The sequence below is a fragment of the Neohortaea acidophila genome (assembly GCF_010093505.1).
Source record: "Neohortaea acidophila strain CBS 113389 unplaced genomic scaffold BDY17scaffold_8, whole genome shotgun sequence".
Lineage (NCBI taxonomy): Eukaryota > Fungi > Ascomycota > Dothideomycetes > Mycosphaerellales > Teratosphaeriaceae > Neohortaea > Neohortaea acidophila.
This window is the reverse complement of record NW_022985517.1, coordinates 1,033,440-1,060,642: the sequence shown is the minus strand read 5'-3', so window position 1 is coordinate 1,060,642 and position 27,203 is coordinate 1,033,440. Positions and strand designations below refer to the sequence as shown.

The 27,203-nt window shown below is 56.8% G+C and overlaps 16 protein-coding genes across 16 annotated transcripts; 9 read left to right on the top strand and 7 right to left on the bottom strand.

Annotated features, from left to right (window-relative positions):
• Window positions 1-136: 136 nt before the first annotated feature.
• BDY17DRAFT_318048 (cell wall glucanase) lies at window positions 137-1,382 on the bottom strand (the record flags this gene model as incomplete). The annotated part of the gene is made up of 3 exons (XM_033736155.1): window positions 137-151; window positions 207-612; window positions 667-1,382. 3 exons carry the CDS (start codon window positions 1,380-1,382, stop codon window positions 137-139), a joined length of 1,137 nt encoding a protein of 378 aa, XP_033588030.1.
• A 464-nt stretch (window positions 1,383-1,846) lies between these two features.
• BDY17DRAFT_253644 (putative alpha/beta hydrolase) lies at window positions 1,847-2,698 on the top strand (the record flags this gene model as incomplete). The annotated part of the gene is made up of 2 exons (XM_033731361.1): window positions 1,847-2,282; window positions 2,337-2,698. The coding sequence occupies 2 exons, from the start codon at window positions 1,847-1,849 to the stop codon at window positions 2,696-2,698; spliced, it is 798 nt and encodes a 265-aa protein (XP_033588029.1).
• On the bottom strand, window positions 2,531-3,653 carry BDY17DRAFT_189000 (uncharacterized protein). The gene has a single exon (XM_033729991.1). The coding sequence runs from the start codon at window positions 3,599-3,601 to the stop codon at window positions 2,738-2,740; it is 864 nt and encodes a 287-aa protein (XP_033588028.1). The 5' UTR covers window positions 3,602-3,653; the 3' UTR covers window positions 2,531-2,737.
• Window positions 3,654-3,752: 99 nt separating this feature from the next.
• Window positions 3,753-8,067, top strand: BDY17DRAFT_301374 (uncharacterized protein). The gene has a single exon (XM_033734228.1). It carries the CDS (start codon window positions 3,830-3,832, stop codon window positions 8,024-8,026), a length of 4,197 nt encoding a protein of 1,398 aa, XP_033588027.1. The 5' UTR covers window positions 3,753-3,829; the 3' UTR covers window positions 8,027-8,067.
• On the bottom strand, window positions 8,068-9,318 carry BDY17DRAFT_301372 (uncharacterized protein). The gene is made up of 2 exons (XM_033734227.1): window positions 8,433-9,318; window positions 8,068-8,376 (listed from the first exon to the last, which is right to left on the bottom strand). The coding sequence occupies exons 1-2, from the start codon at window positions 8,951-8,953 to the stop codon at window positions 8,241-8,243; spliced, it is 657 nt and encodes a 218-aa protein (XP_033588026.1). The 5' UTR covers window positions 8,954-9,318; the 3' UTR covers window positions 8,068-8,240.
• An 86-nt stretch (window positions 9,319-9,404) lies between these two features.
• BDY17DRAFT_326143 (uncharacterized protein) lies at window positions 9,405-9,871 on the bottom strand (the record flags this gene model as incomplete). The annotated part of the gene is made up of 2 exons (XM_033737466.1): window positions 9,405-9,537; window positions 9,600-9,871. 2 exons carry the CDS (start codon window positions 9,869-9,871, stop codon window positions 9,405-9,407), a joined length of 405 nt encoding a protein of 134 aa, XP_033588025.1.
• Window positions 9,872-10,521: 650 nt separating this feature from the next.
• Window positions 10,522-12,007, bottom strand: BDY17DRAFT_283933 (mitochondrial glyco protein). The gene is made up of 2 exons (XM_033732088.1): window positions 11,367-12,007; window positions 10,522-11,307 (listed from the first exon to the last, which is right to left on the bottom strand). Exons 1-2 carry the CDS (start codon window positions 11,949-11,951, stop codon window positions 10,936-10,938), a joined length of 957 nt encoding a protein of 318 aa, XP_033588024.1. The 5' UTR covers window positions 11,952-12,007; the 3' UTR covers window positions 10,522-10,935.
• Window positions 12,008-12,284: 277 nt separating this feature from the next.
• Window positions 12,285-13,274, top strand: BDY17DRAFT_254236 (mitochondrial carrier domain-containing protein; the record flags this gene model as incomplete). The annotated part of the gene is made up of 2 exons (XM_033731415.1): window positions 12,285-12,453; window positions 12,505-13,274. 2 exons carry the CDS (start codon window positions 12,285-12,287, stop codon window positions 13,272-13,274), a joined length of 939 nt encoding a protein of 312 aa, XP_033588023.1.
• Window positions 13,201-14,853, top strand: BDY17DRAFT_188888 (uncharacterized protein). The gene has a single exon (XM_033729989.1). It carries the CDS (start codon window positions 13,398-13,400, stop codon window positions 14,736-14,738), a length of 1,341 nt encoding a protein of 446 aa, XP_033588022.1. The 5' UTR covers window positions 13,201-13,397; the 3' UTR covers window positions 14,739-14,853.
• Window positions 14,854-14,934: 81 nt separating this feature from the next.
• Window positions 14,935-15,414, bottom strand: BDY17DRAFT_326139 (uncharacterized protein; the record flags this gene model as incomplete). The annotated part of the gene is made up of 2 exons (XM_033737465.1): window positions 14,935-15,103; window positions 15,167-15,414. The coding sequence occupies 2 exons, from the start codon at window positions 15,412-15,414 to the stop codon at window positions 14,935-14,937; spliced, it is 417 nt and encodes a 138-aa protein (XP_033588021.1).
• Window positions 15,415-16,403: 989 nt separating this feature from the next.
• BDY17DRAFT_188899 (Gar1/Naf1 RNA binding region-domain-containing protein) lies at window positions 16,404-17,451 on the top strand. Its single transcript, XM_033729990.1, has 2 exons — window positions 16,404-16,794; window positions 16,851-17,451. The coding sequence occupies exons 1-2, from the start codon at window positions 16,650-16,652 to the stop codon at window positions 17,339-17,341; spliced, it is 636 nt and encodes a 211-aa protein (XP_033588020.1). The 5' UTR covers window positions 16,404-16,649; the 3' UTR covers window positions 17,342-17,451.
• A 389-nt stretch (window positions 17,452-17,840) lies between these two features.
• Window positions 17,841-21,221, top strand: BDY17DRAFT_301364 (uncharacterized protein). Its single transcript, XM_033734226.1, has 2 exons — window positions 17,841-20,505; window positions 20,562-21,221. The coding sequence occupies exons 1-2, from the start codon at window positions 18,070-18,072 to the stop codon at window positions 21,090-21,092; spliced, it is 2,967 nt and encodes a 988-aa protein (XP_033588019.1). The 5' UTR covers window positions 17,841-18,069; the 3' UTR covers window positions 21,093-21,221.
• Window positions 21,222-22,122, bottom strand: BDY17DRAFT_301362 (uncharacterized protein). Its single transcript, XM_033734225.1, has one exon. It carries the CDS (start codon window positions 21,806-21,808, stop codon window positions 21,341-21,343), a length of 468 nt encoding a protein of 155 aa, XP_033588018.1. The 5' UTR covers window positions 21,809-22,122; the 3' UTR covers window positions 21,222-21,340.
• Window positions 22,123-23,049: 927 nt separating this feature from the next.
• Window positions 23,050-24,702, top strand: BDY17DRAFT_326136 (uncharacterized protein; the record flags this gene model as incomplete). Its single annotated transcript, XM_033737464.1, has 2 exons — window positions 23,050-24,526; window positions 24,662-24,702. 2 exons carry the CDS (start codon window positions 23,050-23,052, stop codon window positions 24,700-24,702), a joined length of 1,518 nt encoding a protein of 505 aa, XP_033588017.1.
• Window positions 24,703-25,029: 327 nt separating this feature from the next.
• BDY17DRAFT_301359 (uncharacterized protein) lies at window positions 25,030-26,744 on the top strand. The gene has a single exon (XM_033734224.1). It carries the CDS (start codon window positions 25,072-25,074, stop codon window positions 26,398-26,400), a length of 1,329 nt encoding a protein of 442 aa, XP_033588016.1. The 5' UTR covers window positions 25,030-25,071; the 3' UTR covers window positions 26,401-26,744.
• On the top strand, window positions 26,733-27,202 carry BDY17DRAFT_301358 (uncharacterized protein). The gene has a single exon (XM_033734223.1). The coding sequence runs from the start codon at window positions 26,938-26,940 to the stop codon at window positions 27,184-27,186; it is 249 nt and encodes an 82-aa protein (XP_033588015.1). The 5' UTR covers window positions 26,733-26,937; the 3' UTR covers window positions 27,187-27,202.
• Window position 27,203: the final 1 nt, after the last annotated feature.

Here is a 27,203-nt window from a genome sequence, read left to right as displayed (position 1 = left end):
GACAGGAAAATGCTGCCTTTCGCTTCGAGCGGAAATGTACACACATGGCAATACAGCAAAGCATCCAATGCAGACAGCGCAACAACAGAAAATGGTATCATCAGCGACCTCGTCACTCTAAGCAGCCGCGTTCAAATCAAAACTTCCGACCCTGCACAACGTCAGCGTGAGGTCCAGTCGATGGTCTGAGTAGCGGTTCAACTTACCGGTGCTGACGAAGAAACAGCGTAATAGCCCCTCTTCATCTGATGACGGTACTGAACCAGCTCCGACTGCTGCTTCTCCCACTCCTGATCCGCAAGAGCCTTTTCTCGCCTGCCCGCACGTCGCTGCTTAATGCAGTAGAATACGAAGGCGATCAGCGCAATGACGAAACCGCCCCCGACTCCGGCCGCGATGCCAATCTTGGCGGTGGTTGAGAGACCATTCCATTTCTGCTCTGCATTCTGGATTGCGGTAGTCTGCTTGTGGTTGATCGCTTTATAGGCTGCCGATTCACCCGCGGCGACATCGATGCTTTGCCAGGATCCAGAATTGCCGCCGTAGGTGTACGACGAGGCATTCTGGTGGCCGTCAATCATGCGAATACTCTGAACAGTCATTGTGAAAGGCCTACTACCACGTCAGACTACTGCCACCAAAGCGTCGTCGCAGCATTGAACTCACCCTTTGCTGTAGTCCGTCTCACCACCAGCCCACTTGATGGTACCCGGGGGGTTGGAGGGGTCGCCTCCGGCCCAGATGCCAAACTTCATGTAAGATGGAGTCTGCGGCCATTGCCCGGCGGGTTCGTTGGCGACGGTTCGGACGACCTGGCCGTCAAAGATCCATTGCAAAGACTGAGGCGTCCAGTTGACGGTGTAGTTATGTATGGCGCCCATGGCACCCTGGGTGCCCCATGAGCCGCCAGTGCTGGGAATGTACAGCGTGTTGAATTGGCTGGTGTTACCCCAGCCGTAGAAGTTGGTGGAGGTGTAGGAAGTGTTGCCGCCCATGATCTCCACATCAATCTCGTCCAAGTCGTCGCTCAACATGTTAAAGGTGCTGATGATGCCCTGACCGGTAGCGGCCTTGAAGAGCACCTCGATCTGACCGAAGAAGACATAGAAGGCGGTTTGCACGGTGACCGACTGTCCTTGCTCGGAGATGGTAAGCTCGGCGCCTTCGGAGGTGAACGAGATCAGGTCCTCGCCGGCAACGACCTTGAAGAGCGAGGGGTCGAATTGGGTGGTGGACTCGTTGAAGGTGGTATCGAAGGTGGTGCCGAGGGCGGGGTCGGCGGGACATGTCTTGTGGAGGGGATTGCACGAGGTAGAGGTCTGGGCGGCGACATGAGTGGCGAGACAGAGGCCAAGCGCCAGTCGAGCAGCGAGACGAGACATCCCGGTCCACATCTTGTCGCGGGGAGGTGTTTCAAGAGCACGGACTTGCAAGGGGGGTAAATGAGCGTGGATACAACACAGGACCGGCCTGTGGTGTTGGCGGAGGTGGTATATGTACAGGTTGAATGAGCGACTGGAGGTGAGGAACGACGAGGGACGAGGGGTGCGCGCACGCAAGGAAGGAGGGGGTGGCAGGACGGGATATTTCTCACGATGTCGTCGGGCGGATGAAGTCGCGCCCCCTGAAACCGCGGCGCTGCAGGTACGAAACTCTATTTGATTGCTGTCCCCGCGCATTGCCATTGGCTGAAGCGTACACTAAGCCGAGGAACCCCACGTGCACGTGCAGTACGCCAGACCACATCACCTCATCAACCGCATCGTAGCCAAATCCCCGGCAGCCTTGTAGCTAGGACCGAGCCTCCTCAGTGTGTACACAATCTCGCGAATTGCAGACCGTCAACATGCCCTACATCACGGTCAACAAGCACCGCCTCAACTACTTCGACACCCAAGATGCCCATCCAGACCATGGAAAAGGAAGGCCACCGGTAATCATGATTCACGGTCTTGGCTCTTCCCAGAACTACTACATGTCCGTCATCCCAGAAGTGACTGACAATCGATGCATTGCAATGGACACCTACGGCGCCGCCCGCTCGAAATCCAACGGCGAGAGACTGACCATGGAAGGACTTGGGGAAGATGTGGTGGGTCTTATGGATGAACTTGGTATCTCTAAGGCTATCATTGCGGGTCATTCCATGGGCGGTACCATGGCGTGCACAATCGCAGCTGCCCATCCCGAGCGAGTGGCGGGCATTGTTTGCATTGGGCCTGTCAATCCCCGCACAGTCAAGCCGGAGGCATTTACTCAACGGATAGACATGGTAATGAAAGGTCGGTCATGCCAAGATTGTTCACTTTTGGGCTGCCTCTAATCGATTTGTCCAGATGGCATGGAGTCTTTGGCCAATGCGATCCCCACTTCGGCGACAAATGCCAAAAGCACCGCCCTGCAGAAATCCATCATCCGCGAGCTCATCATCGGCCAAGATCCCAAATCGTACGCTTCACATTGCCAGGTCATCGTCGATGCAAAGGAGCCCGACTTCTCCTCCATCCGCATTCCCACTTTGATCCTCGCAGGCGACGAGGACAAATCGGCGCCGATGGAAGGGTGCGAGTTCATTCACAAGAATCTCGGCAGCTCGCGAAAGGAGCTCAGGGTGATGAAGCAAGTTGGTCACTGGCATTGTATCGAGGCGGGTGAAGAAGTAGGCCGAGCCATCGCCGGCTTCTGTTCCTCTCTGTAGCGCATCTGCACCATATAGACGAAATCCAGAGCGCAAGCGTCAGTCCGCACCGGCCAGCTGTTCAAATCGTCGGTCTCGCTCCTCGGTCAGAGCGTGTAGGCGCGCCCTGGCATTTTCGACCATTGCCCGCGATGCCGCGCGATCTGGAGGAAGTGATTGAAAAGCCTTCAACTGAGCGCCTAGTTGACCAAGCCGTCTGCGTTCCTCCTCAAGTTGCTCCTCTGCCTTTCTCAGCGAGTCAAACTGAGCCTGGCTAGACCGAGGAGATGCAACCCCATGCAATCGCTCATCGTACTCCGCTATCTTCGCACGCATGTTCTTGGCGCTGCGGGCCCAATTAGCACTTTCTTCTGCCAGTTCAGAACCGACGGAGAAGGCATCATTGTTGACATTGCCTAATTGTTTTGTCGCTTGGTCATGTTGCACCTTCAACAACTCCAATTGAGCATCCACCCGCCGCACTTGCTGCTCTGTTTCGAAGGCGCGAGCAGTAAGGTCCACCGCTGAGTTCACCATGGTCGAAACTTCGAGATTTGGGCAATCCAGAGTGACTGCAGACTCCGCAAGGATGCCGAGTTCCGGGCCTTTGCCAGCGATGCTCTTCATCAGCAACTGGTAGACCTCGTCCGTGTTGGAATTGCGTTTGTTGTAAGCGGCCAGAGCGGCCTTTTCGATGCGATCTAGATAGCTGCGCTGCTCATCGGCGTTCTCGTGTACGTTTGCCAGGGTCAGGAGTGCTTGCAACGTCTCCTCATTCCTCTCGAAGGCGGGCAGCTGCTTGGAAGCGTATTTCTTGGAGAGCCATGCATCCACCACCGCCCAGTCTTTCGCTTGCGCCTGTTGCACGCGCGCCTTGGAAGGCGAGAATAATGTCTCCGCGGCCCATTCACCGTCTTGGTCCATTGTCGGCTAGTCAGCCATTCGTCAGTCAAAGAACCGCGTGGATGGCAAGATGTTGATACCATGGCCAATTTTGAGTTCGCGCTAGCCAAAGTCAAAGATTTGGAGGCATGCAGGTGTGCTTCATGACTTCAGTATTTGTCTTGTTCCTCGCCATCGTTGCTCCGTTTGCCTTCATACTACAAACAACACTGTCGACGGTATGGCTAAGGGCCTTCTACGTCTCCCACAATGTCAACCAAAACTGCCTTGAAGGCTGCCAAGGCTGCTCTGGATGCTGGAGATCAGGACAAAGCCATCGCCGAAGCACAAAAGGTGCTTTCATCAGATCCGCAGAATTACTTTGCCCGCCTCTTCCTTGCTCGAGCATATGAGTTGCAGGGAAACCCCGACGAGGCGGCCAGTACATACGACGCCGCTGCAAAATCAAAGCCTGACGACAGCCAAGCATGGCTCGGGTTGTGCAGCGTTTACGAGAGCCAAAATTCGCAGCGCGTCGACGAATATCGTGAGGCGGTCATCAAAGTCGCTCTCCTCTTCGCAAAAGCAGACGATCTTCACCGTTCTCAGACCGCTATCGATAAATTCATCTCATTCGCCAAGAAGCATGGCTCAAAAGCTCAGTACAAGCGAGCCCTCAAGTGTCTTCTCCCCGGCACTCCGATCTACGAATACCTCGAAGGCCGACTACCTCATCCCTCGCAGACCTACATTCGACTGGCGGATATGACCGAAACCGAGGAAGCGCAAAGGATTAAGCAGGAAATCGCAAACCGTCGCACCAGAATAGGCGCCAAACTGGGCCAGGTTACCACAGATGTCAAACGTGAAGTCTACTCCGAGAGCAACCTGTCACGGATATATCAAGACATCATCGACTGGACCACCGCAGATGATGTGCGGCGGCAGTACGAGGAGAAGCTGCTCGAACGCGCGTACGACATTCTGGTCAACTGTCCGCCGGAAGCGAAGGCCAATCAACTTGACACCGTCTTGACCCTCGCGGAAGGCATGGTCATCATCCACCACGAGTTCAAACTGGCATGGGACCTTGTGCTGGAATCGCGAGATCTTGGCGACTTACAGCAACTGGACAGCAATGTCTTGTATGAGTACACAGCGCTGTTTCCGTCTTCTGGGCTGGGAAAGGTTCTCGAAGGCTGGCTCACCAGCGAGATCTCTCCGTTTCCGATCCAAGAGCAGTCAAAGGACGGAGATGAGATTGCAAAACCACTCGCACCCGAGGATCGATTGTTGGTCATGACCGAAGGACTTGCCGAAACTGAGGCTTCTCCATTGGCCCACCGACTCGTGGCTCATTACCTGTTGCACCTCGAGGAGCACGAGAGCGCCGCCGATACCTCCCGAAAAGGGCTACAGGCGGTCGCCACCGAATCTTTGAAGATGGGGCTGAGTATGCAGAATACCAAAGATGCCTTGAACAGTGTCCTCGCCACATCGCTCGTCTACCATCAGGCACCACGACACCACGTTGAGGCGCGCAGACTCTTTGAAGACATTCTGCAGCGAAAGCCAAAATGGACGCCAGCACTCATCGGCCTCGGCCTCATCCTCGAAGAGAATGAAGAATATGATCGTGCAATTGATTTCCTTTCGCAAGCGCACAGAGAAGAGCCAAGTAACGTGCAAGTCGGCACAGAACTTGCATGGTGTCGTGCACAAAATGGCAGCTATGCAGAAGCACAGCAAGAGCTCGAGGCTTATCTTCCAGATCTCAGCGCGAACAATCCTCGAAGTCGAGAACTACGAGCACAAGTATTGTATCGGATCGGAGTGTGCATCTGGCAGCTCGATAGCTCCAAGACCGCACGCAAAAGTCGGACAGGAGCGTATGCCTCCTTCCTCTCTGCCATCAAGACAAATGCCAACTTTGCCCCGGCATACACGAGCTTGGGAATCTACTACACCGACTACTCCAAAGACCGCAAGCGAGGTCGCCAATGCTTTCAAAAAGCGTTTGAACTGTCGCCAAACGAGACGGTAGCTGCAGAGCGACTTGCTCAATCTTTCGCAGATCAAGGCGACTGGGAGATTGTAGAGGTCATTGCGCAGCGTGTGGTCGACACTGGCAGAGCGAAGCCGCCGCCTGGATCTAAGAGAAAAGGGCTGAGCTGGCCGTACTCAGCGCTTGGTGTGGTCCAGATGAACCGGCAGGAATATCAGTTGGCCATCACCTCTTTCCTAGCCGCTCTCCGAATCAACCCGGATGACTATCAGTCATATGTTGGATTGGGAGAGAGCTATCATAACTCGGGGCGATACAACTCGGCTTTGCGTACCTTCAATCACGCCCTGAATCTCCGCGGACAGGATGGAGTGTCCCTTGCCGGCGAAACGTGGTTTGCAGAGTACATGCTGGCGAACGTCTACCGTGAGCTCGGCGAGTACGACGAAGCTATTACCGGCTTGCGCAATGTTTTGAAGCCTCGACCACACGAGTTTGGAGTCTTGACCTCGCTTCTGCAGACTCTGGTGGAGAAGGCCTGGAGATGTCTCGAGACGGGCTTGTTCGGCCAAGCGATTGCGGAGTCTCGTAATGCGATTCACATTGCCGTGGATATCGTTTCGGAGCATCCCTCATCTTTCAACATGTGGAAGGCTGTGGGTGACGCTTGCGTGGTCTTTTCCTGGGTGCAGTCTGATGATGCGAAGTTTCCGACTGATGAGCTACGCCAGCTCCTGCACATCAGCTTGGATGACTCGTCGTTTCGTGCCCTTGCAGAGGTCGACTCCGTGACGCTGAAGACCTTCGCGACTGACGGTGACGAGAAACAGACTTCCAATCTGAGCGCAGCCATCGTTGCCGGTATTCTCGCGTTCAAACGTGCCATTGATTGCTGCACGCATGACCCTCATGCCCAAGCGGTTGCTTGGTACAACCTGGGTTGGGCGGAACAACGCGCGTACAGCTACAGCACAGCATCTTCCGGAAGGCAATACCTGAAAGCAGCGGTACGTTGTTTCAAACGAGCCATCGAACTGGAAGCCGGTAACTCCGAGTTTTGGAATGCTCTGGGAGTCGTCACGAGTAGCCTGAATCCAAAGGTGGCGCAGCATTCGCTCATCCGCTCGCTTCATCTCAACGAAATGAACGCGAGAGTGTGGACGAACCTCGGCGTGCTATACCTGTCGCAAAATGATCATGAGCTCGCGCACCAAGCCTTTGGTCGCGCGCAGTCCACCGACCCTACCTACGCCCACGCATGGCTGGGCGAAGGGCTCATCGCTCTCTTGCTCGGTGATTCGCACGAGGCTCTCAGCCACTTCACCCATGCACTTGAAATCGCCGAATCGTCCTCTCTCATCACGAAGCGGCAGTATGCCGTTTCGATCTTTGATCATCTTCTGGCAACTCCGACGGCATCCAACGACCTGACCACGCTGATCCAGCCCATATTCGCGCTCGAGCAGCTCTCGCGACAGGCACCCGCCGATTTGCCTTACAAGCATTTGTCTGCACTCTTCCTCGAACGGGTGGGCAACCACGAAGCTGCCACAGCAGCCCTCACATCACTCTGCATTGAGGCAGAAGCCGAGTACGAAGTGAACGAGTCGTTGCCTTCCCTTGCTCGATTCGCCCATGCCAAATGCGATCTCGCACGCAATCTGCTTGCTACAGGCGACTTCGAAGCCGCAGCGGACAACGCAGAGACGGCGCTCGACCTCAGCGCCGATGCCGAAAACAGCGGACTGGAAGCTTCAGCTCGGACGAAGCTTCGCCTGTCTGCGCATCTCACGGCTGGCTCGGCCTTTCATTACCTGCAGAAGCACAAAGACGCCATTGGCATGTTCCGTTCGGCGATTCAGGAAAGCAACGCGGACCCCGATGTGGTGTGTTCGCTGGTGCAGATTCTATGGGCACACGGCGGAGAGGACGAGAAGACTGTCGCGCGCGAACAACTCTTTGAATGCGTGGAGAGCTGGCCCGAGCATGTGAGGAGTGTGACCCTCCTCGGCGCCATCTCCGCTCTGGAAGATGATGCAGAGTCGATGGCTGCCGTTGAGGATGACCTGGTGACGTTACGCACGAAGCATGGTCTGACTATGAGCGAACGCGGAGAGATCGAGAACTTGCTGGCAGCATGCGCAGCGCTTTCCGTCGATTCTCCGGCTGACGGCGATGTCAGGGCTCTGGCGGAAGCGCAAGCTGCCATTGCTTTGCACCCGGATGGCACGCATGCTTGGAGCAAGCTGGCTGAGCTCAGTGGCGATGTGTATGCGAGCAGGATGGCTTTGAAGACGGCGCAGAAGACCGTTCCACCATGGGGAGATGTGCAGGCAGAGGGGCTTGCGACGGCATTTGCCGGCGTGGGAACGATCAGTGATGCGCAAAGGAGCTTGGTTCTTGCGCCATGGTTGCGGGACGGAAGGGATGCCTTGCATGAAGCGCTATCCGGTAGTATTTGATGGGGTGTGGAGTAGATATGAGAAGCAATGAAGTGAGTGTATAATCAATTTAAATGTCGTTGAACGTGTCTGCTAGCTGCCAGGTTATGAGCGAACCTCCGCCAACCCTGCCTTACGGACAATTTCACTGTCGTCCAGCTTCCTTCACTCAATACAGAGGGACTGCAGTTTCGTCCGGGACATGACGAGACCGCCCGGCAATTCCGCTTCCAGCTTATCGAGGCAAGAGACCAAGCCCCTTCAACAAGGAAGAAATGGGGCTGTTGGGGTTGATACCCAACGCCTCCTCGAGATCGTCAATGGCTGTGGTGAGGCCTCCCAGCCCGAGATCATCAACTAGATCAAGAACACTAGACACAGCAAATCAGCGCACAAGCACAAATCACCAGCGTGAACAAAGACGTACGGAGCTTCCACCTCGCCCACCAAGTCTTCCGTATTGCCCACCAGACCGGCGAGTAGATCGTCGACATCGGCCACCGTGCCGTCAAAGCCTAGCGCTGTCAAGAGGTCGTCGACGGTGTCGCTTAGGTCGAGATTGAGGCGGCGGATCGCCTTCTTGACGGCTTTGACGGTGGGGTCTTGGGCACGCTTCGCCAAGTTCATGCTCGGGGATGGGAGGGCATCTCCGGCGGCCAGGGCGTTGGGATCTGGCTGAGCAACGGGAATAGCGTAGGCCGCGAGGGTGAAGGCCACGGGAAGGAGGGCGAAGATTCTCATGGTGGAGGAAGACAAGATTTGGAAATTTGGTTTGCGAAGGTTGGGCGGATGGATGGATGGATGGATACGATAGGTATAATCAATTTGGGAAGAGACGAAACGACTTTTATATCCTTTACTCGCAATTATGCACGAGCTGTCTACCCGGTTGCATCGTGGATGGGTTCGAGATCGGCGTAGCAGCTTCCCAATGTGTTGGAGTGCCATGGCTTCCAAGCTGATAAGGCTGGACGGTTTCAGCTGGCAAGGCTGGGCTGAGCGCAGAGTCTGGCAGCGCCTCAATTGCCATTGGAAAGGTCTGTTGATCTGCAAGACGGAACGCGAAGTGCCGAATGGGCGCCGAGAGGGTCAAAAGCTAAGCAAAGCCACCTCATGTTGCAGGAAGAGCAAGCCACCTACTCTGCTAAGTACTTGGCCTTGGACGAGTGTGCACAAAGCCGCGGCTTGTCCCGTACCCGAAAGATAAATCGACCGCTCGGCGCCCCATGTGCTTGGGGTTTGCGGTTCCTGATGACGCGCTTACTGTGATACGGAGGCAGAAGATGACCGACCTTATCTGACCTGGCTGGGCGTTTTGTGCTAGTGATACTTGGCTTGCATGTGAGAGTGTACAGTAGATGACTACATATGTACGTTATTGCCGTTGGCCTCCCTGCCTTTAATACGGGATTCCAAGTCCGTTCAACAAGGAAGTGATGGGGCTGTTGGGATTGATGCCCAAAGCCTTCTCGAGGTCATCGATGGTGGAGACAAGGCTTGACAATCCAAGATCATCCAGCAACCCATCGACTCTAGAAGCAGTAGTCAGCACATGCCCTAGCAATCGACAGTGGATGGAGACGAGAGAACATACACACTGTCCACCTCATTGACGACACTTTGAACATCGCCAACCAGCCCCTTGAGAAGATCATCGACGTCGTCGACCTCGGCGCTGAGCCCGAGGGCGCTCACCAGCTCGTCGACGGTCGAGTCGAGTTCGAGATCGAGCGACTTGAGCTCCTTCTCGATGCTCTTGATGATCGAGGCGCGCTTCTCCAAACCAGTGTTGGGCGCGGGTTGAGTGACGGGGATGGCCTGCGCAGCGAGGCTGAAGGCCAATGGAAGAAGGGCGAAGAGCTTCATGATGACGCGTGAGGTAGGTGAATTTGGGCACGGAAAGCTTGTTTAGAGGGTGGGAAGATGGTAGACGTTCAACGTTGACAACGATGACTTCGACCGCCGAGGAGGAAGCATCTTATTTATGCTTGGCTGGCTTGGAGACGGGACTTGATCGTATCACACGTCCATTCGAGATCGGCGTGATATACGTCCATCACGTCAGCGTACCGTCACTTCCAGCTCTCCATTGATAAGGCGGTGCCGGCATTCAATGTTACGGCTCGCTGCCAGGGTGTTGAGGAGTCGACGCTTCCTCAAAGCGTATCATCGTTACCGAGGAGGTGCTCTGATCTCACTCGAGATCGGCGGCGGGAGCACATCCGCGGCACTCGACGGATCGAGACTCGGCGTCAGGAGGGCATCGCCATGATAAGGCAGCGCTAGTGAGCAGGTTCGACGGGCCGACTGCCAGGATACTGAGACGACGCCTTCCTCAAGACGGGCAAAGGGGGGGAAGAGTAGAGGTGACGTTGCCCCAGCAGGAGCCGTTTGGCACAAGTTATGCAAATTGCGGAGCTCTGCCGAGAGCCTCACGGCGCTAAAGCGTCGATCAGGTTCGCCGTTTACTCATCAGGTGACTGATAACGCGGCAATTGATATGGAGATGGAAGTGAAGTCGGAAAGGGCAGACGAGTCGAGAGGGATCGGCGCCCAATCAGCGTATTCCCACCTTACCCTCGGCCTCGGTCGTTGCTTCTAGCGTGAGGCTTTCGCGTCAGCTTGCCTACGGAACAATCATCTCTGCACAATTAATACAGCCAAGTCACAATCGTGTTCACGGACATGCCGTACCCGACAACCCCAGACTTTAGGTGTGACTCCATCGTGTCGATCTATCGATCCCGTCGTGGAGCGTTCTGTATCTGATCAACGGGATCTGCAGCTGCGTTCCATCCTACCGCGGTAAATCTACCCACCTACGTAGCACGCCCAGTCGAACACCACCCAGATGCATAAGGGGAGAAGGTCCTGCCGGGCCGTCGTCGGTATAGTACAGTCTCGAAATCGCGTCATCGCCTCCCCGCGCCCTACTCTACAAACTCCTTCACCCGTCCCAGCCAGCCAACGTACTCCTTCTGTTCCTTGACATCGATGTAGTCGGGGATGAAGAGTGCCAGGGCGGTGTTGATGCCGCGCGCGTCCAGATATTGCTCGAAGAGGCCTTGCACCTCCTCATCGAGCTGCTGGAACGGAGGGCCGGTGTAGATGTGGTCGGGGGTGTTGCGGAGCAGATCGGCTACCGAAGAAGCTGGAGTGGTCTCGGGAAGGTGAGTGACGCCGTGGATGGTGAAGCGGCCGTTATCGGTGACGAGGTTGATGCGCAGGGCGCCTTTGCCGGCGCGCTGGATGAGGACATTGACGTTCGCGGGGTATGCTTGTTGGCCGTCATCATCGTAGTCCTGCGGTTCGTTCCAATCAGCTTGGGTCATCCCCATCGAAAAGCCGGCGGCAAACTTACTTCATCAATCAGCTCTTCGCGATCTGCCGGGGCAATGCTGTCCTCTGGAGCAACTTTAAAGTTGTCATTCTTCGTGCCGCCCTGGTTGATGGCTCCTTTGGTATTGGCGCCACCGCTCTGATCCCTAATCTCGTCCTCCTCGTCCATGAACGCCTCGTCTCCCTCCTCGCCATCCATGGGTAAGACAGAGGTGTTGAAGTCCACGATGCTAAACGCCACAGTGATGATTTCGTCGTCAAATTCCCTTCGCAGAACGACATTTTGCTCTCCGTCGGGCGATTCCAGCGTCCATTGCGAATTCTCCTCCAGAAATCTTTCTGCGCCCGCATCGCTATCGGTTTGCGCGGTGGTATTCTCGCCTTCCAACGAGATTTCGCTTGCCAGTTTCGCCGACAGCTCTTGCGAGACCGCGTCAAAGTGTTTTAGGCTGGTGCTGAAGCCGGCTTGCCATATCGCTTGTGGTCGTAAAGTGGATTGTCGGAGAGATGCGCGGAGGGTGGGTTGAAGCAGGGTTCGGGTGGTGGTGGACTGCGCGAGACGAGATGTCGCGCGGGGAAGCGATCGGGAGACGGCGCGGGAAAGCATGATGGGCGAATGCGCAGAGTCCAATGATGATGAGAGTGGACTGTGAGAGATGTCGGTCTTTTGTTTTATTAGACGAGGCGGAGGAGTGAGGAAAAGTAGCGATGGAGCTTGGACCACCCCGCGCTCCAAGAATTATGTCATCACCGCGCGAATCAGATGTTGGTGACCGACCGACGTCGCTCTTCTTTTCCACTCTACCTACACTCTCATCTCTTGCCCATTGACCGCATCCCTTGGCCACCGCAGCAGACCCCTTCACGACCCAATGATCTTACGACTCCATCGAACATCACAAAAGAGCTTCTCCGCTCTTCCTCCCTTGGGCTCAACATCATGACCACCGCTGCCCCTCCGCGAATTCCTACCCAATCTCCATCCTCGCAACAGAACGCTTCCAATACAATCACCAACAAGCCCAGTCCCTTGCGATCCATCATCGCGGGGTCCATTGGAGGTGCAGTCGAGATTGCAATTCTCTACCCTGCCGAGTTCCTCAAGACAAGTAAGCATCCCCTCCGCCACATCTTCCGTCGTCCGCTGATAACTTCGTCAGGAACACAGCTCAATCAAAGACTTGCCGATGGCAAGAAGCTTCCCCTTCCCCCCTTCGGCCGACAATGGTACGCAGGATGCACCACTCTGGTTATCGGCAACTCCATCAAGGCCGGCGTTCGCTTCGTAGCCTTCGACCAATACCGCCGACTCCTCGCCGATGTCGAAGGAAACGTCAGCGGGCCCATGACGGTCGTGAGCGGCTTTCTCGCAGGAGCAATGGAGAGTCTAGTGGCGGTCACACCATTTGAGAGCATCAAGACACAGTTGATCGATGATCGAAAACGAGCCCAACCACGGCTGCGCGGCTTCTTGCATGGCAGCGCGGTCATTTGGCGTGAACAAGGGTTGCGTGGCTTCTTCAAAGGCTTTGTGCCGACTACTGCCCGCCAAGCAGCCAACTCAGGTGTCCGCTTCAGCGCATACACTTCCCTTCGACAAGCCGCCCAATCATATGCTGCTCCTGGCGAGAAGCTGTCATCCCCTGCTACCTTTGCCATCGGTGCGATAGCAGGTACCGTCACCGTCTACGCAACGCAGCCCATCGACACCGTCAAGACGCGCATGCAGGCCATCGATTCCAAAGGCATGTATCGGAACAGCATCGACTGCGGAGTCAAAATCTTCCGTGAAGAGGGCTTCTTCAAGCTCTGGTCCGGCGCTGTTCCGCGACTCGGGCGGCTGATGTTCAGTGGTGGCATTGTCTTTACCATGTACGAGAAGACCATGGAAATTCTGGACTGGGCCGACCCGAACAAGCGATACATATGAGGACGGTGTTGATTCGATGATACATTCTCTTGTACAGACATCTTTTCCGCGGTCAGCAATGTCTTCGTCGTCTTACAACATCATCAGACTGGTGCAAATGCCGAGGACACATGCGCATTCAATATGGCATATGTTTGCTGTACTTGTACCACGCCGACAGAGCCTAAGTGCACGTACAATGGGCGCCAGGCTTCATTGACCAGTGCTGCATTTCCTATACATTATAGAAGAATCACATGGCACAGGATAACGTTATTAAAGCACCAGAACACCGCCTCTTCCTCCTCTGTTCAACTTCGAACTTGCAGCACATCCAGTTCTACGACTCAACAATCAGATCATCACATTATTCTCGACATGTGCCGCCGTATAGGAGTAGAATGGAAATGTCGGCACCGTTGGTTTGCATGGGTGCATTGCGACAATGCTCCAGCACAAGGCAAATACGGCGAAGAATGTTTACTTTCCGACGCAGACTCGAGAGACGCAGCACGACACGGGAGAGTGGAGATCGACAGCGAGCACGTCTTGAACCTCCCGTGGCATTGCGCTCCCGTATGCTGCCAACACGCCATCGATTCAGAGACAGAGCGCGTGGCGGTATTGAGGAAGGCCTACAACACTGCTCGCTGGGCCATATGCAGCAAGGAGGTTCTCGATATGCATTTCAAGAACTTCAACGAAGCTTCGTCCAGGTTCGCCACGCACTGCGTGTGGAACTGCCTCTCACGATTCAAGGAGAAATTCTGGCGCTCGAACGGCATGAGAGCCGAAATGTACGACACAGCGGCCATCGAGTTCGTGCCATCCGTCAACGAACACCTTCAAGGGGACAATTTAGGACTCAGTGGCGCGTCAAATGCGTATTTTCACAGCTTGAAAGTCCCGCCGATGTTATACACTTCCACGGCGCTCAATTCCGTTGAGCACTATGAGAAGCTCAAAGAGGCCTGGCTCCGCATTCAGGAGAAGGAATACACGCCGAGTACGACGATCCAGGGTTGGCACGCCGATCTGCCAGATGCGCAGATCATCGAGGCAGGATGTACCGGGCCAGAGATGCGCGCTCCTTCCCTCTTCATCTGCGCCTTGCCGCTATCAGATGTAAAGCGATTGGGCGAGAGCTTCTTGGACAACCTCTGCCAGAACACGGAGGAAGTTGCTAGCTGTGCAAAGGACCAGACTCAGCAAATTGCCCCTCCCGCAGTATGTGGCGTGCTGCAGATGAAGGCGTGGCATGCGGCGCAGCTTGCGGAGTTCGAGAAGCTTCACGCTGCTCTGCAGCGGTTGGAGCAGATCTTCATTGTGCGCATCTGGTCGCCGGATGAGCGGAAACGGGTGGAGAAGAGCTTGCATGCTGCGAAACTAGCCGTGGACGGACTCGAGGCCATGATCGACATAGCGAATGCTCAACGCAGCGTGCAAAGCACCAGGCGGGTATCATTCATCATGCCGAAGGAGTAGATTCTGCCGGCGATGACGTTCGGCAATCAGGCTTACGAGGAGCGGAGCATAGATTAGAAAACGACCAGCATTTCCATTGAGCAATTCCTTCTATCAACATATCCGATCGACTGAAGTCCATTTGGCAACAATCACTTCGCGCGCAAAACGCCGCTCAGCTTCGACGCCGAGACCGCCGGCCCTCCCTATCGTCGATTTACGGGAGTTGAAGGCCCGACAACAAAGAGGAGATGGTGCTGTTGGCATTAAGACCCAGCTCCGACTCGATCTGGTCGATGGTCGCAGTCAAGTTGCCCGACTCCGAGCCACCAAGGCCGCCGAGGAGGCCGCCCAACAACCCCAGTTCACCCAAGACACCTTCGATACTGGATGGAGGTATTAGCGGAGGCACACAGACAATCAGCGATAGAGTAGAAGGGAGTACGTACATGGATTCGACCTCGGAGAGCACGCTCGAGGAGCCGCCGGTGAGGCCGTCGATGAGCCCGCTGATCTCGCTGGAGCCGCTGAGGTCGAAGGCGTTGAGGAGGTCGCTGATGGGGTCGGAGGGAGTGAGGTTGTTGGTGGCGAGGTTCTTCTTGATGGTCTTGGCCGTGGAGGCGTGCGAGGCGTGCTTGCCTGGGAGAGCGTTGGCAGCGAGGCAGAAGGCCACGGGGAGGAGGGCGAAGAGCTTCATGATGAAGGTGAGATGGAGGGTGGGGGTGGTGGCTGTTGGGGTTTGAGGAATGGAGAGAGTTGATCGGAAAGTTGGAGGATGCTGGGGAAAGGAGGGTGACGGACGGGAAATGCTACACCTTTTTATATTCGCTGGCGGCGAGGAGCTGGCTTGGTTGCATCGTCAACCCACTCGATAGCGGTGGAGCTGGCACACCACCTGCGTCAATGGCGAGATTGGGCCAGGCGCAAACGAACCGACGATGTCGATGGTCTAGCCGAGCACGCAAGGCGCGAGATGGTTGCGAGTTGACGGACATATGCCGGCACCACAGCCTGATTTGCGCCGGAGAGTAGTTAGACTTCACACGGTTACCGGAGACGTCGATCACCTGCGCCGAACGCTGGGTGGCAGGAACCGAAGTCTCATCCACTCCTGTCACGGCGCGCTTCTCGCTTCAGCCTTCCCATCCGTCTAGATTTCTGATGAGCAGGACTGCCTCTCGCTGCTGTCTGCCACGCTCTGAAACGTGGGCACGCTGTTTCATCCTTTGTACTACACGCGCTCTGCATCTGATCAACATCACTTGCAGCAGCAGTCCAAGGTTCTCCAAATGAGGATAGTCCTTCGACGGTGAGGGCCGTCAAGTGAGGCGGCATGCGACGGAGTCGACCTCTACCGTCTACAACAAGCTTTGTCGTGATGCTTGGTACCGGGTTTGCAAGGGCGTGATGTGGCGGAGGTGAGAGCGACGGCCGGCTCATTAGTTCTGGGCCCCTCGGCAAGAAACTCTGTCTGTCCCGCCAGACCAACAATAACCCGACACCGCGCTGCAGAGCCAATGGCGAGCAAGAGTCGTGGCCGTGCGGTCAATAATCGCTCGTGGCATCAGCAACGACTCGTCGGGTCGACCATGAACGAAAGGGACGAGAGTTCGAGGGTCGACGGTCTGGCCCAGGCCTGTCGCGGTGTGCCTGGCGTGCCTGAGGCATCCACGCCGCCAAGCTCGGCCCCGAGCATCCTCCAGCAATGAACTCTAATTGAAAATTGGATCGCAGGCTTGAAAACCACCACCACCACCACCACTACCACACCTTCCACATTCGGCTTCCAGGCGATTCTCCTCTCGCGACCCCCGAACCGTTACCAAGCGTATAGCTTCCCATCAGTCCCACCCAGCTGCGCAAGCTTTGTCAGAGCACTTGGGCGCGAGAGACTGCCGTTTGCAGTGGATGCGCAGCGCGAGAAATTAAAGCATGTCTTTCCGTGGAGGTGGGAGAGGCGGTGATCGCGGCGGCCGCGGTGGGTTCGGTGGTGGCTTCCGCGGCGGCGATCGCGGGGGACGAGGCGGCTTTCGAGGAGGCTTCCAGTCCAACTATGGCCCGCCAGCCACGGTGTTGGGTACGTTCTCTCTCACCAGACCTCCCTCATCTCATCATCGACTGACACTGCTCTAGAAATGGGCGAGTTCATGCACGCCTGCGAAGGCGAGCTCGTCTGCAGCAGCATCAACACCAAAGTCCCCTACTTCAATGCGCCCATCTACCTCGAGAACAAGACGTCCATCGGCAAGGTCGACGAAATCCTCGGCCCGCTGAACCAAGTCTACTTCACCATCAAGCCCCAAGAGGGCATCCAAGCTACGAGCTTCAAGCAAGGCGACAAATTCTACATCGGTGGGGACAAACTATTACCGCTCGAGAAGTTCCTGCCGAAGCCCAAGCCCCCGCCTGGTGCGGCTAAGGTGAAGAAGGTCAAGACAGATCGGGGACGGGGTGGACGAGGAGGAGGGTTCTCTCGGGGTGGTGGCAGAGGTGCACCGAGGGGCAGAGGAGCTGGAGGTTTCGGTGGGAGGGGGGCGTCGAGAGGGTTTGGTGGGGCGTCGAGAGGATCGAGCTTTGGCGGTCGTGGAAGAGGCGCTCCCAGGTCTCGCGGCAGAGGCTACTGAGTCTTGTCTCATGCAGGTGTGTGTGCTGCAGATTTGATGAAGTGAAACGAAAGGCGTCAAAGACTGTAGCGCTGGGATAGGGAGGATGGCTCTGCCTGAATGGCATATCGGCGTGCCATACCAACTGCTTCGAACGAGGTCGTCGAGTTGTGCTTGTAGCTTTATTAGACCTGCGCCTCTGCTTCGCCGATCCTCGGTGCCTGGAAGATCGTATTGAGCATGTACCATTGCAGCTTGCTTCCCTCCCATTTCACACCATCGCTGCTGCTGCAACTCCATACCTCGATTGCCCCTGGAATCGCTACGGGTACAGGTACTCATGTATGCGAAAGGTTCGACTCTACTCTACTTGTTTCCAACTGGCTTCCTCGTCCGCATACACGCAGATGTGACTGAGGGCGTAGCCGAGCTGAGGAAGGCGTGGAAATAAGGTTTGAAGGGTGCAACGCTTGGACCCGCGGCGGCTGTAACTGCAAGCCACCGGCCACCTCCTCCGCCATTTCACTCGAGCGGCCTCCAACGAGACCAGCGAGGCCACCAATTCACCCCCAGACCACCTCACGCTTCCTTCCTCGCCCTTCACTATCTCTCCTCCGCCTCTCCTCGCCATCGCTAAACAACCGGCCCAGTCCCTAGACGCCAGTCCATGTCGAGGCAGCCACGGCAAAGCGTGCCTCGAGTCGTGAAGTCCTGACCCGCTCTCGCTTCCCCCGCCGCTCCTCGTAGAGATGGAGACGCCCAGTGTGCAGCACGCCACGAGTGTCGCTCCATCGGCTGATTCTAGTGCTGCCGGGCCCTACGAAGAAGACTCCGCTTCGAGACACTTTGCAACGACGGCCAGCCAGGTACCGGTGCCAACCAGCAGCAACAACATCTCCTCCAATACTACCCCTCTACCAACTCCACCCTCCTCCTCCACCTCCGACACCAGCGCCAAAGATGCGCGGGTTCATGGCACACGCTTCCACGAAGACTGCCATGAGACGGATCTGGCGAGCCCCCGCCTCAAATCGAGCAGGATGTTCAAGGGCAAGGGCAGAGATGGTGTGGCCGCGGAGGTGCAGAGGAAGAAGCCGCTCACCCTACTCGACTTGCCGCTCGACATTTTGAAAGACATTGTCAAGGAAGTCACGCACACCAACGACCTGACCTCCCTAGCCCTGTGTCACAGCGCTCTGCACCAGCTCACAACCCCTCACATCTACTCTCGCTTCGACATTGTCTGGCCCGATACCAACACTCACGCCGAGCCGAGATCGGGCGTGGATGCGCTGACTTATGGATTGGCGACGCTGGTCATGGCGGAGGAGATATTTGGCGAAGCGCCTGAGCAGAGGTTGCACCAAGGCAATCGCTTCATCCCATCCGGCAAAGGTCCAGCGTCGGAGATGATGGTGCGGCGGAGACGAGGGAACCACTACGCTCGCTACACACGCAAGTTCTCTCTCGGCAACGGGCCATCAGACTGGGTCCAGGAATACCTCATCACCAAAGAAGGAGGCAAAATGCTCGGCACCTTGGTCGCACTTGCCGTTGCCCGCATGCGCTCACTCGAAACTTTCATCTGGGACATGCCCACGGGCATTCTGCGGGACGTTTGGCTGGCCTTGTCGTCCCTCGGAGATTGTTACGACGGCAGGCCTTGCCGGTTGGAGAAGGTTTGGGTCCGCTGGCATGACAATTCTGCTCTCGATGCGACTGCCCCCCTACCTCCACCTCCTCCCCCTCTCGACCCGGCTTCGATGTCTCCTCACTCGATACCTACCACATATCCCGTCCTCCACCCCTCCTTACCCGTGCAGATACATCCCGCAGCCCTCGATCGCGTGGAGCACCCTTCCTTCTCCGCGCTTCCTCCTCTAAAGAGTCTTAGTGTTCTAGACATCGACGAGCTGGCGTACCTTGACGAGATGGCTGTGCTGATCGGAAAGTCGCTCGATAAGTTGCGCGAGCTTCGCATAGGGATTGCGCGCCATGCCTCTAACAGGCTTTGGACAACCGTTTGGGAGGGGGAGTCTTTGGGACAAATCGACCCAGACTACCCCACGGCGAGTTCGCTCACCATCGGAGAGAAACGACTCGGTGGAGTTTTGGGAACAGTGACTGGTTTCATCAACGACATGAGAAAAGCACCGGTCGTCCTACCCGAACGAACGAAGCGGAGCTTGCCACGCAGCTCGTCCATGTCGACCACTTCGCCAGTCCGTCCGGGGACAAGCCCGACCGTGGGTGCGAGTAGTACAGCCGAAACACTACTCCAACAAACGAACGATTTGACTGCCGGCATTAGCCTTCAAGACTCCATCCCCGAGGCACCTTCCAGCGAAGTTCCGGTTGACACTCCAACATCACCCCACTTTTTGCAGCCGATTGTCACCTCTGGTGCTGCGTTCGAGAACGACCCTCTTGTCGCGCAGAGCAGCCTTCATACCAGCCCAATGCGAACACCGGTCTCGGAGCCGGAGGATGTACATCCCATCCGCCAGGCCGATATGCTCGATGCGACCATGGCACAGCTGTCCGTGCACGAGCCTGATGGTCCCCGCCTCAGTCACATGCTGCAGCTCGAAAGTCTCGAACTCGAGCGCGTGCCACTCTCCATTCACGTCCTGCAAAAGGCCATTGACTGGACACGGCTCACATCGCTTACCCTTCTCAGCTGCCAGAACCACGAACAACTCTGGAAGACACTACGGCGCGTTTTCGCACCCCTTCCGAGATCTCCAATTTACCCGTGTTCACGACGCACATCAGCCTCGACTCCAAGAAAATCCGTCAAACCGCCGTATGCCGGCAGCGACATTGAGCTCGTGTACGGCCTGAAGCTGAAGAAGATACACACCAACACCGTCTCGCCTGCCCTCATCTCCTTCCTCAAAGACACTCTCGCTCCCAACAGCCTTGAAGTGCTCTTTCTGCAAGAAGCCAGATCTTATCCGTCCAGCGTGACGGTAGATCAGATCTACAAGGGGCCCCTGCGACGGCATCGCAATAGCTTGCGGAAGATTCTGATTGATAGCTCGGAGAAGGGCCCGGATGGCTTACCTACCAGTTCCAGCCGATGGAAGCGGTGGATGCTGAGCAGGGATGTGTTGAGTTTCATCTGCAGTGGCAAAATGCCGGCAGTGAGGGAGTTGGGAATGGCCATTGACTATCGAGATTGGGTGAGTGAAAGGGAGGCCTTGTCGTCGGCGATCTTTGTACTGACCACGTTCTTCAGCACTTCTTCCTGCAACACCTGCCGTCAATTCCGCATCTGCGCTCCCTCAGCATGCCCTTCCTCGCCGACCACGTACACGGAAGCAACATCGATCCCCGCGAACTCGCATTGCAGATCGTCGACATTGTCGCTCTCCGTCCCGAAGTTGAACTCTGCTACATGGGCATTGCGAACAAATGCTTCGAAATCCTGGAAAGCCGTCGGCACAGTGACTCTTGGGACGCGCGACCCGAGTCGCACCTGGGTATGCATGGAGGGAGTATTGAGGAGGAGGATGGCGTTGCGGGCAGCGAGGGCGAGGACGAAGAGGAGGATGCAGAGGGCGAGGAGGCGGGAGATGAGGAGGTGGAGGACGTCGATGACGCTGGCGTGGATACGGAGAGCGATGAGAATGAGGATGACGACGACGAGAGTGAAAGCGATGCGGAGGGGCCAGCGCGCGCGCGGGGAGCGGCGAGGTTGCGATTGCGGGAGATTTTGTTTTATGACGACAAGGTGGCCATTTTCAAGGCGAGGCATGGGCGGTTGTGACGAGGCTTTTGGTGTGCGTGGGCTTCACTATCGATATTTCTTGCTTGCGATTACGGATGTGCAATGGAGCCACGAGATACGCTTGGAAGAGCACGGCTTGTATTTTAATCCATACATGACGACGAAAGTCTAACATTGCCCGTCCTGGAGCATGTCTCTTTCCACAATCATCTGCTCGAAGCATCGCTAGTACGCCTTTCAAGTCTATGGCCCGAGTCAAACATCAAGTAAGCAAACAAGGGGGGAATCTAAAATCCACACGCAACCAGTCCCGCCAGAGCACACACGAGCGCCACCGCCTTGCCCGCACCAATACTCGGCGCTAGCGCGGCATTGCTCGAGCCCGCCGTCGTAGTCGCCGATGTCGACGCGGCCGTCGCGCTCGCGGTGCCCGCTGACGACGCAGAACTGCTGCTATGCTGCTCGGAGGAATGCGACACGGTTGTGACGTCTGTGAGGGAGGAGCTGAGCGTTGTCGCGGAGCTGATGGCGACGCTCGTGCTGGTCGTCAGCGTGGGCGTGCCGGCGGAGGTGTAGGTGAGGGGATTGCTGAAGCTGGCGATGCCGGTGTGGGAGAAGACGGTGTTTGTGAGGGTGGCGGGGTCGTCGTGCGCTGCGGCGGGTTGGCGGAGTTCGAGTGCTGGCGCGTGGGCGAAGGCGAAGTTGGGGGGTGTTGGGAGGGAGGTGGAGAGGGCGGTGGGTGTTGTTGTTGCCATGATTGATGGATGGGTGGGTGATGGTGATGCGAATGCGCCGCCTGCGACGTGTTCAAGCGATGCGGGAGAGTGACGATAGGCCGTTGAGGTCTGGTCGCGCAAGTTGGAAGGGCGTTGATAAGGAGGCTCGGGGAATTGTCCGATTCACCCGCGATCAATTGCGTTTGGTACGGCGTGGAGATTGCAGAAATGGCACTGCAGCTGTGGAATTGAGCAGCGAGGGGAGTGGACGGACTGGTGCAGATTGCACGTCTGGACCTGCGAAGAGCGATTGCGCGGCGCAAAGATGGGAGTGGGAAGGGTTCGGAAAGTTGGAGGACATTTATTTTGCAGGGGCGCCCCCAACAGGGAAGGTGGGAACTCTCCACCCCCAGATCTGCAGGGATCTTTGCAGTTCATTCGTCATCTCCCTCTTGGCACACTCTCTGCATGCCAGGGACGGCGGGCTCTTTATTGCATTCGCGCACTTTCATTGGCTGGTTCTCTCCGTTGCTTTTTCTGCCTCAGGCGTGATGCCAAGCCCCAGAGTCCCGCAAAGCTTATTAGGCTTTTTGGGGTTTGTGTGAGGTGATGCTTGGATGCTTCCTTGACCCTCCTCCTACCCCAAACCCCATCAGCACTGACGATCTGATCGGTGCAGCATCGCCATTCCATCGCCCCCTGCAAGACCATAGGGTTGCTGCTGCCTTTGCACCGCAGCAAAGCCACTTTCAAGGCTAGGTACAGCACTGCGGAGGAAGGCGTCGTCTTCTTACCCCCCGATCTTCACCACCATCACCACCTCCTCACTCCTCACTCACCCGAGCCTACCTACCTTCACTCCTCCCGCTCTACACACTCAACTCTCTCACCCGGCACCACCTCATCACCGCACTCTTTGCTTGCTCCTCATACCCACCGACATTCACGTCACTCCCTGCCTGCTCACCGCCTCCTTTCCACCCTCCTTCACCACCACCTTCACGAACTCCAGCGGATTCCCCACCCTTCGGACCACCATTCACCTCATCCAATCTCCAACACCTTCCGCCCTGCACAGCACTGCCAAGACCGTCTCGAGCACAAGCACAAGCACAACCCCTCCTCAATCACTCACCTGCCCGCTCTCTTTCGCCAGTCACGCGTAGCTACAGGCAGACAGTCCAGCAATCAAGAAAATTCACCCTGAAACAGCAGGCTCTGTACAACATACCCCCGAGCCCTTCTCCTTCACCTTCATACCAACCACAGCCCAGCTCAGAATGGCCGACTCCACCACACAAGAGCCCCCCTCGGCCACCCAGAAGCGCCCACTGGAGGAGCCCTCGTCCCCGTCCGGTCCCACCGGCCAACCCGAAGCCAAGCGTCCCGCTCTCGACAAGATCTTGAAGGGCGAGCCCAACGATGCAGGCAGCGAGGAGCCACTCACTACTGCTACTGAAGTTGCAGAAGTCAACGGTGCGGGAGCGGGCAGCGAGGCCAATGCGGAATCAGAGGGCATTGACGCCGCCTCTGCAGATAAGCAAGGCGACACGGTCGTGCCCGATGCTGATGCGTCTGTCCAGCCTTCGTCCGAGCCATCGGATCTCCCTGCAGCCATCTCCAATGGACCCTCGGACGGCGGCGTGAACTCCCTCCCACCATCCACCTACCAACCCCAAGACGAGACCAACTGGCTTCATGTCCGCGCCATCATCTCTAGTGCAGAGGCGGCCACGGTCATCGGCAAGGGCGGCGAGAATGTCACCCAGATCCGTAAGATGGCTGGTGCCAAGTGCACAGTGAGTGAATATTCTCGCGGCGCCGTGGAGCGTATCCTCACCGTCTCCGGCGCCGTTGATGCCGTTGCCAAAGCCTTTGGGCTCATCATCCGCACCCTCAACCAAGAGCCTCTCGACTCCTCCTCCACACCGCAGTCCAAGACATACCCGCTTCGTCTGCTCATCCCCCACATCCTGATCGGCTCCATCATCGGCAAGCAGGGCGCGCGCATTCGCGAGATCCAAGAAGCTTCCGGCGCCCGCCTCAATGCCTCCGAGTCCTGCCTACCCCTGTCCACCGAGCGCTCCCTGGTCGTTCTGGGCGTCGCTGATGCCGTGCACATTGCTACTTACTACGTGGGTAGTACCCTAGTGGAGCAGCTCACGGATCGCTTCGGTGGCCCTGCAGCTTCCGCGTACGCCGTTCGCCACGGTGGACCTCAAGGCGTCGTGCCGGGCGGCATGCAAGTCGTTCCCTATGTTCCCCAGCATGCTGGTGGCCAAATGGGCCATCCAGACAAGTATCGTCAGCATGGCGGTCCTCCCAGTCGTGCTCCCTCCAATGCATACGGCGCGCCCTACATGCAAGGACAGCCCGCCCACCCTCACCACCCACAGGCGGCCATGCCGTACGGTGCAGGCTCCCCTCGTGCTGGCTACGCCGGCGCCGGACCTCAGCAACCCCAGGCTTACGGAGGATACGGCGGAACCCCAGCACCGTCGCACGCCGGCCCGCCGCAGCAGCCCGCCCAAGGCATGGTCGCAGGCCAACCAATCACGCAACAAATCTTCATTCCCAACGACATGGTCGGTGCGATTATCGGGAAGGGCGGTGCCAAGATCAACGAAATCCGCCAGCTCTCCGGCAGTGTCATCAAGATCAACGAGCCCCAGGACAACAACAACGAGCGTCTCGTCACCATCACCGGCACACAGGAGTGCAATCAAATGGCGTTGTACATGCTGTATTCGCGCTTGGGTGAGTCTAGTAAGAATTCGAACACCATGATGCCTGGTAGATAGATGGAGAGTGTATATGTGGACAGCGGCAGATTTGTATTATAGACCCGCTACCCATGCGGTTGAGGAGAGAAATTGCTAACCGATTCTGCAGACGAGGTGAAGAACAACCCCAAGCATGATCGCATGTTCTAAATCGAGTAACCGATTTCGCGCGACGACTGGAATGGGCCGGAACAGGCAGGCGTTGGCACGGGGCAAGAGAGGCATGTGTGAGAGATTGACGGTGGCTGGCCACATACTGGGCGATGGAATAAGCCGCATTCCAGAGGAGAAAGCGGGAAATGCATTTGGACAGGCGAACGAACAGCAATCACAACGCTTCTCACGACCAATACGTTCACAGTACCTTTACAAGATGGAAAACCAACTTCCTCGTACGCTGTGCGCTCGACTTGTCATGTGAAGTTTTCTTCGGCAGACGTCCATGCATAAGGCAGGTAGGTGTTGGTCACTCATTGTACTGTTTGCAACATACCACGACACTTCCCTTTTCGTTTGTCGATGGTTGTCCGCATGCGACAAAGACGACGCAGCGCAGACGGGCAACCCTTCAAAGACTGCTCTTTTCGTATTTCCTTCCCGTCGCACTTCACTTGCATCGCACAACCATCCCTCCTACTTACGGCACCATTCTCGCCCACCCTGGATCCATTACTGACCCCGGTGTGGTATCGACGCCTCCCTCCCCATCCTCTAACGCCCCCGTCGTTGCGACCACGCAGCATGGCCGTCTCAATCCAACCCAACGCCGTTCCGCCAACCGAAATACCTTCGCCCTCCCCCTCTGATTCCTCAATGCTAGCCCGTCCGCCTCCCGACATGGACGGAGACGTTTCGCAACGTACGAGAAGTAGGGCGCGACGATCCCCTTCTCGTCTTCCCCTGCGAACTGGATTCCGCAGCTTCTCCGGCGTTGCTAGTGTGATCGTGGGAGAGGCCAGTTGTAAGTCGAGGTCGGAGACGAAGTACCTCATTCACAAAGAACTTTTGACGTCCGCGTCGCCGTTCTTCGCCGCCGCACTGAATGGCACATTCGCAGAAGGGCTGGACCAGGTAGTCCGACTGCCGGAAGAGAAGCCCGAAATCTTTGAATGGTTCCTGCAATGGCTTTACACCGGCACACTGAAGACGCCAGCACCGCGATGCCACTTCCTCGCCGCCAACGGCATCGTCACCGCCCCCGTCCTCCCCTCCATGCACTCTCTCACCGAGCTGACGGAATACGACATCCGCACCGACGGTGATCTGCGCAACTCCCAAGGCAGCCCCAAATACTTCCTCCTCCTCGAGCTCTACGCCCTCTCTGACCGCCTGCTCACCACGCCGCTCAGCAACCACATCCTCTCCAACCTCGCACGGCTGTCGGAAAGCACCAACTCCGTCCCCACGCCCTCCGACACGTGGATCCTCTACGACACCATCCGCGACAACGCGCCCATCCGCGCCCTCATCCTCGACCTCTTCGCCTACAAGAAGACCGACCGCCTCCTCGAGACGCACAAAGACGAGTGGCACCCCAAATTCCTGCGCGAGCTGTGCGTCAAGCTCAAACGGCCCGGCCCCGAAGCCATCGAGCGACACTCCCTGGTAGCCTGGCGGCCGACGAACTGGAGTTCGAGTAAAGCGTGCGAGCTGTGTAAAGAAGTGTTGCAGCCGGGCGTGAGTGCGGATAAGTGCTGTGCGTGTGAGAAAGTGTTTTGCGCTGCTTGTCTAAGGCATCAGGGGAAGGGGGCACTGTTGCCTAATGATACTAGTGGGTGCAAGCCGTGGGCGGGCAGTGGGATGTGTGTGAGGTACCATGAGCATGCGGATGGGGAGGCTTGTGGGTGAGGAAGGGCGGGGTGTTGGTGTAACGATGGGCGTTTGTGAGCGGCGATGGTGTTGGCTGCGGTGTTTGGTGTTTGTGAGCAATTATTTGCTGCGCGAGTGTCGTTTGCTCCGTCAATGCAGTCTTTGTGACACATGCAGTGATGGCTCCAGGATATCAATGCGTCTCAACTGGCATGTAATGTCGTGTCTGCCGTAGTATACAATGAAGCTCCCTTCGCCGTCGCAGCAAACACGAGGGCCGTGAAATAAAGAAGCCAGCATCCGACTGAAGAAGAGCGTGCCTCGCCAGACGAGACGCAGGGAACCAACGCGGGAACAGAAGAAATAGATATCCACAGTGCAAGGCGAGTCAGCGACTCTACCAGCAGCCTACCACCTACTGACGACTCTCTCAGCCAGTTACAACGATGTCAAAGACACCAATGCGTCCAAAAAAGCTACCCACGATTCAAGAAGCCTCCGAAAGTGGAAGTATACACAACTCAACGAATCAATCAGCTTCGAACGAAGTCCAACGCGAAATCGACAGGCTCCGCGATGAGAAAGGTTTGGTGGACTGCGATTGTCGTTTCGTATGGTGTCCATGCTGCAATCAAGCCTTGTTCTCGGTTGAGAGCGGGACGCGGTTGCGGGAAGACGACAAGATTCGTCCTGGAGTGGACATGCTGTCTCGTGGGAGGACGCAGGGGAAGAGGCGCGGTTCCTCGCATCAATCTCTTGGGCGCAATGTTTCAGAACGAGCGAAGGCTTTGGAGAAGGACGAAAGATGTGAGGCTGGGGATGTGAGAGGGTGCGGGCGCGGT

What these genes read in the sequence shown, in the direction of transcription:
- BDY17DRAFT_301359 (XM_033734224.1), top strand. Translation starts at nt 25,072, where the DNA reads ATGGTTGTCCGCATGCGACAAAGACGACGCAGCGCAGACGGGCAACCC.
- BDY17DRAFT_301362 (XM_033734225.1), bottom strand. Translation starts at nt 21,808, where the DNA reads ATGGCAACAACAACACCCACCGCCCTCTCCACCTCCCTCCCAACACCC.
- BDY17DRAFT_301358 (XM_033734223.1), top strand. Translation starts at nt 26,938, where the DNA reads ATGAGAAAGGTTTGGTGGACTGCGATTGTCGTTTCGTATGGTGTCCAT.
- BDY17DRAFT_188899 (XM_033729990.1), top strand. Translation starts at nt 16,650, where the DNA reads ATGTCTTTCCGTGGAGGTGGGAGAGGCGGTGATCGCGGCGGCCGCGGT. An exon ending in CCCGCCAGCCACGGTGTTGG is followed by an intron (nt 16,795 to 16,850) that starts GTACGTTCTCTC and finishes ACACTGCTCTAG; the next exon opens with AAATGGGCGAGTTCATGCAC.
- BDY17DRAFT_283933 (XM_033732088.1), bottom strand. Translation starts at nt 11,951, where the DNA reads ATGCTTTCCCGCGCCGTCTCCCGATCGCTTCCCCGCGCGACATCTCGT. An exon ending in GCGAAGAGCTGATTGATGAA is followed by an intron (nt 11,308 to 11,366) that starts GTAAGTTTGCCG and finishes AACGAACCGCAG; the next exon opens with GACTACGATGATGACGGCCA.
- BDY17DRAFT_188888 (XM_033729989.1), top strand. Translation starts at nt 13,398, where the DNA reads ATGGCATATGTTTGCTGTACTTGTACCACGCCGACAGAGCCTAAGTGC.
- BDY17DRAFT_301374 (XM_033734228.1), top strand. Translation starts at nt 3,830, where the DNA reads ATGTCAACCAAAACTGCCTTGAAGGCTGCCAAGGCTGCTCTGGATGCT.
- BDY17DRAFT_189000 (XM_033729991.1), bottom strand. Translation starts at nt 3,601, where the DNA reads ATGGACCAAGACGGTGAATGGGCCGCGGAGACATTATTCTCGCCTTCC.
- BDY17DRAFT_301364 (XM_033734226.1), top strand. Translation starts at nt 18,070, where the DNA reads ATGGAGACGCCCAGTGTGCAGCACGCCACGAGTGTCGCTCCATCGGCT. An exon ending in CCATTGACTATCGAGATTGG is followed by an intron (nt 20,506 to 20,561) that starts GTGAGTGAAAGG and finishes CACGTTCTTCAG; the next exon opens with CACTTCTTCCTGCAACACCT.
- BDY17DRAFT_301372 (XM_033734227.1), bottom strand. Translation starts at nt 8,953, where the DNA reads ATGGCACTCCAACACATTGGGAAGCTGCTACGCCGATCTCGAACCCAT. An exon ending in GTGGGCGAGGTGGAAGCTCC is followed by an intron (nt 8,377 to 8,432) that starts GTACGTCTTTGT and finishes TGCTGTGTCTAG; the next exon opens with TGTTCTTGATCTAGTTGATG.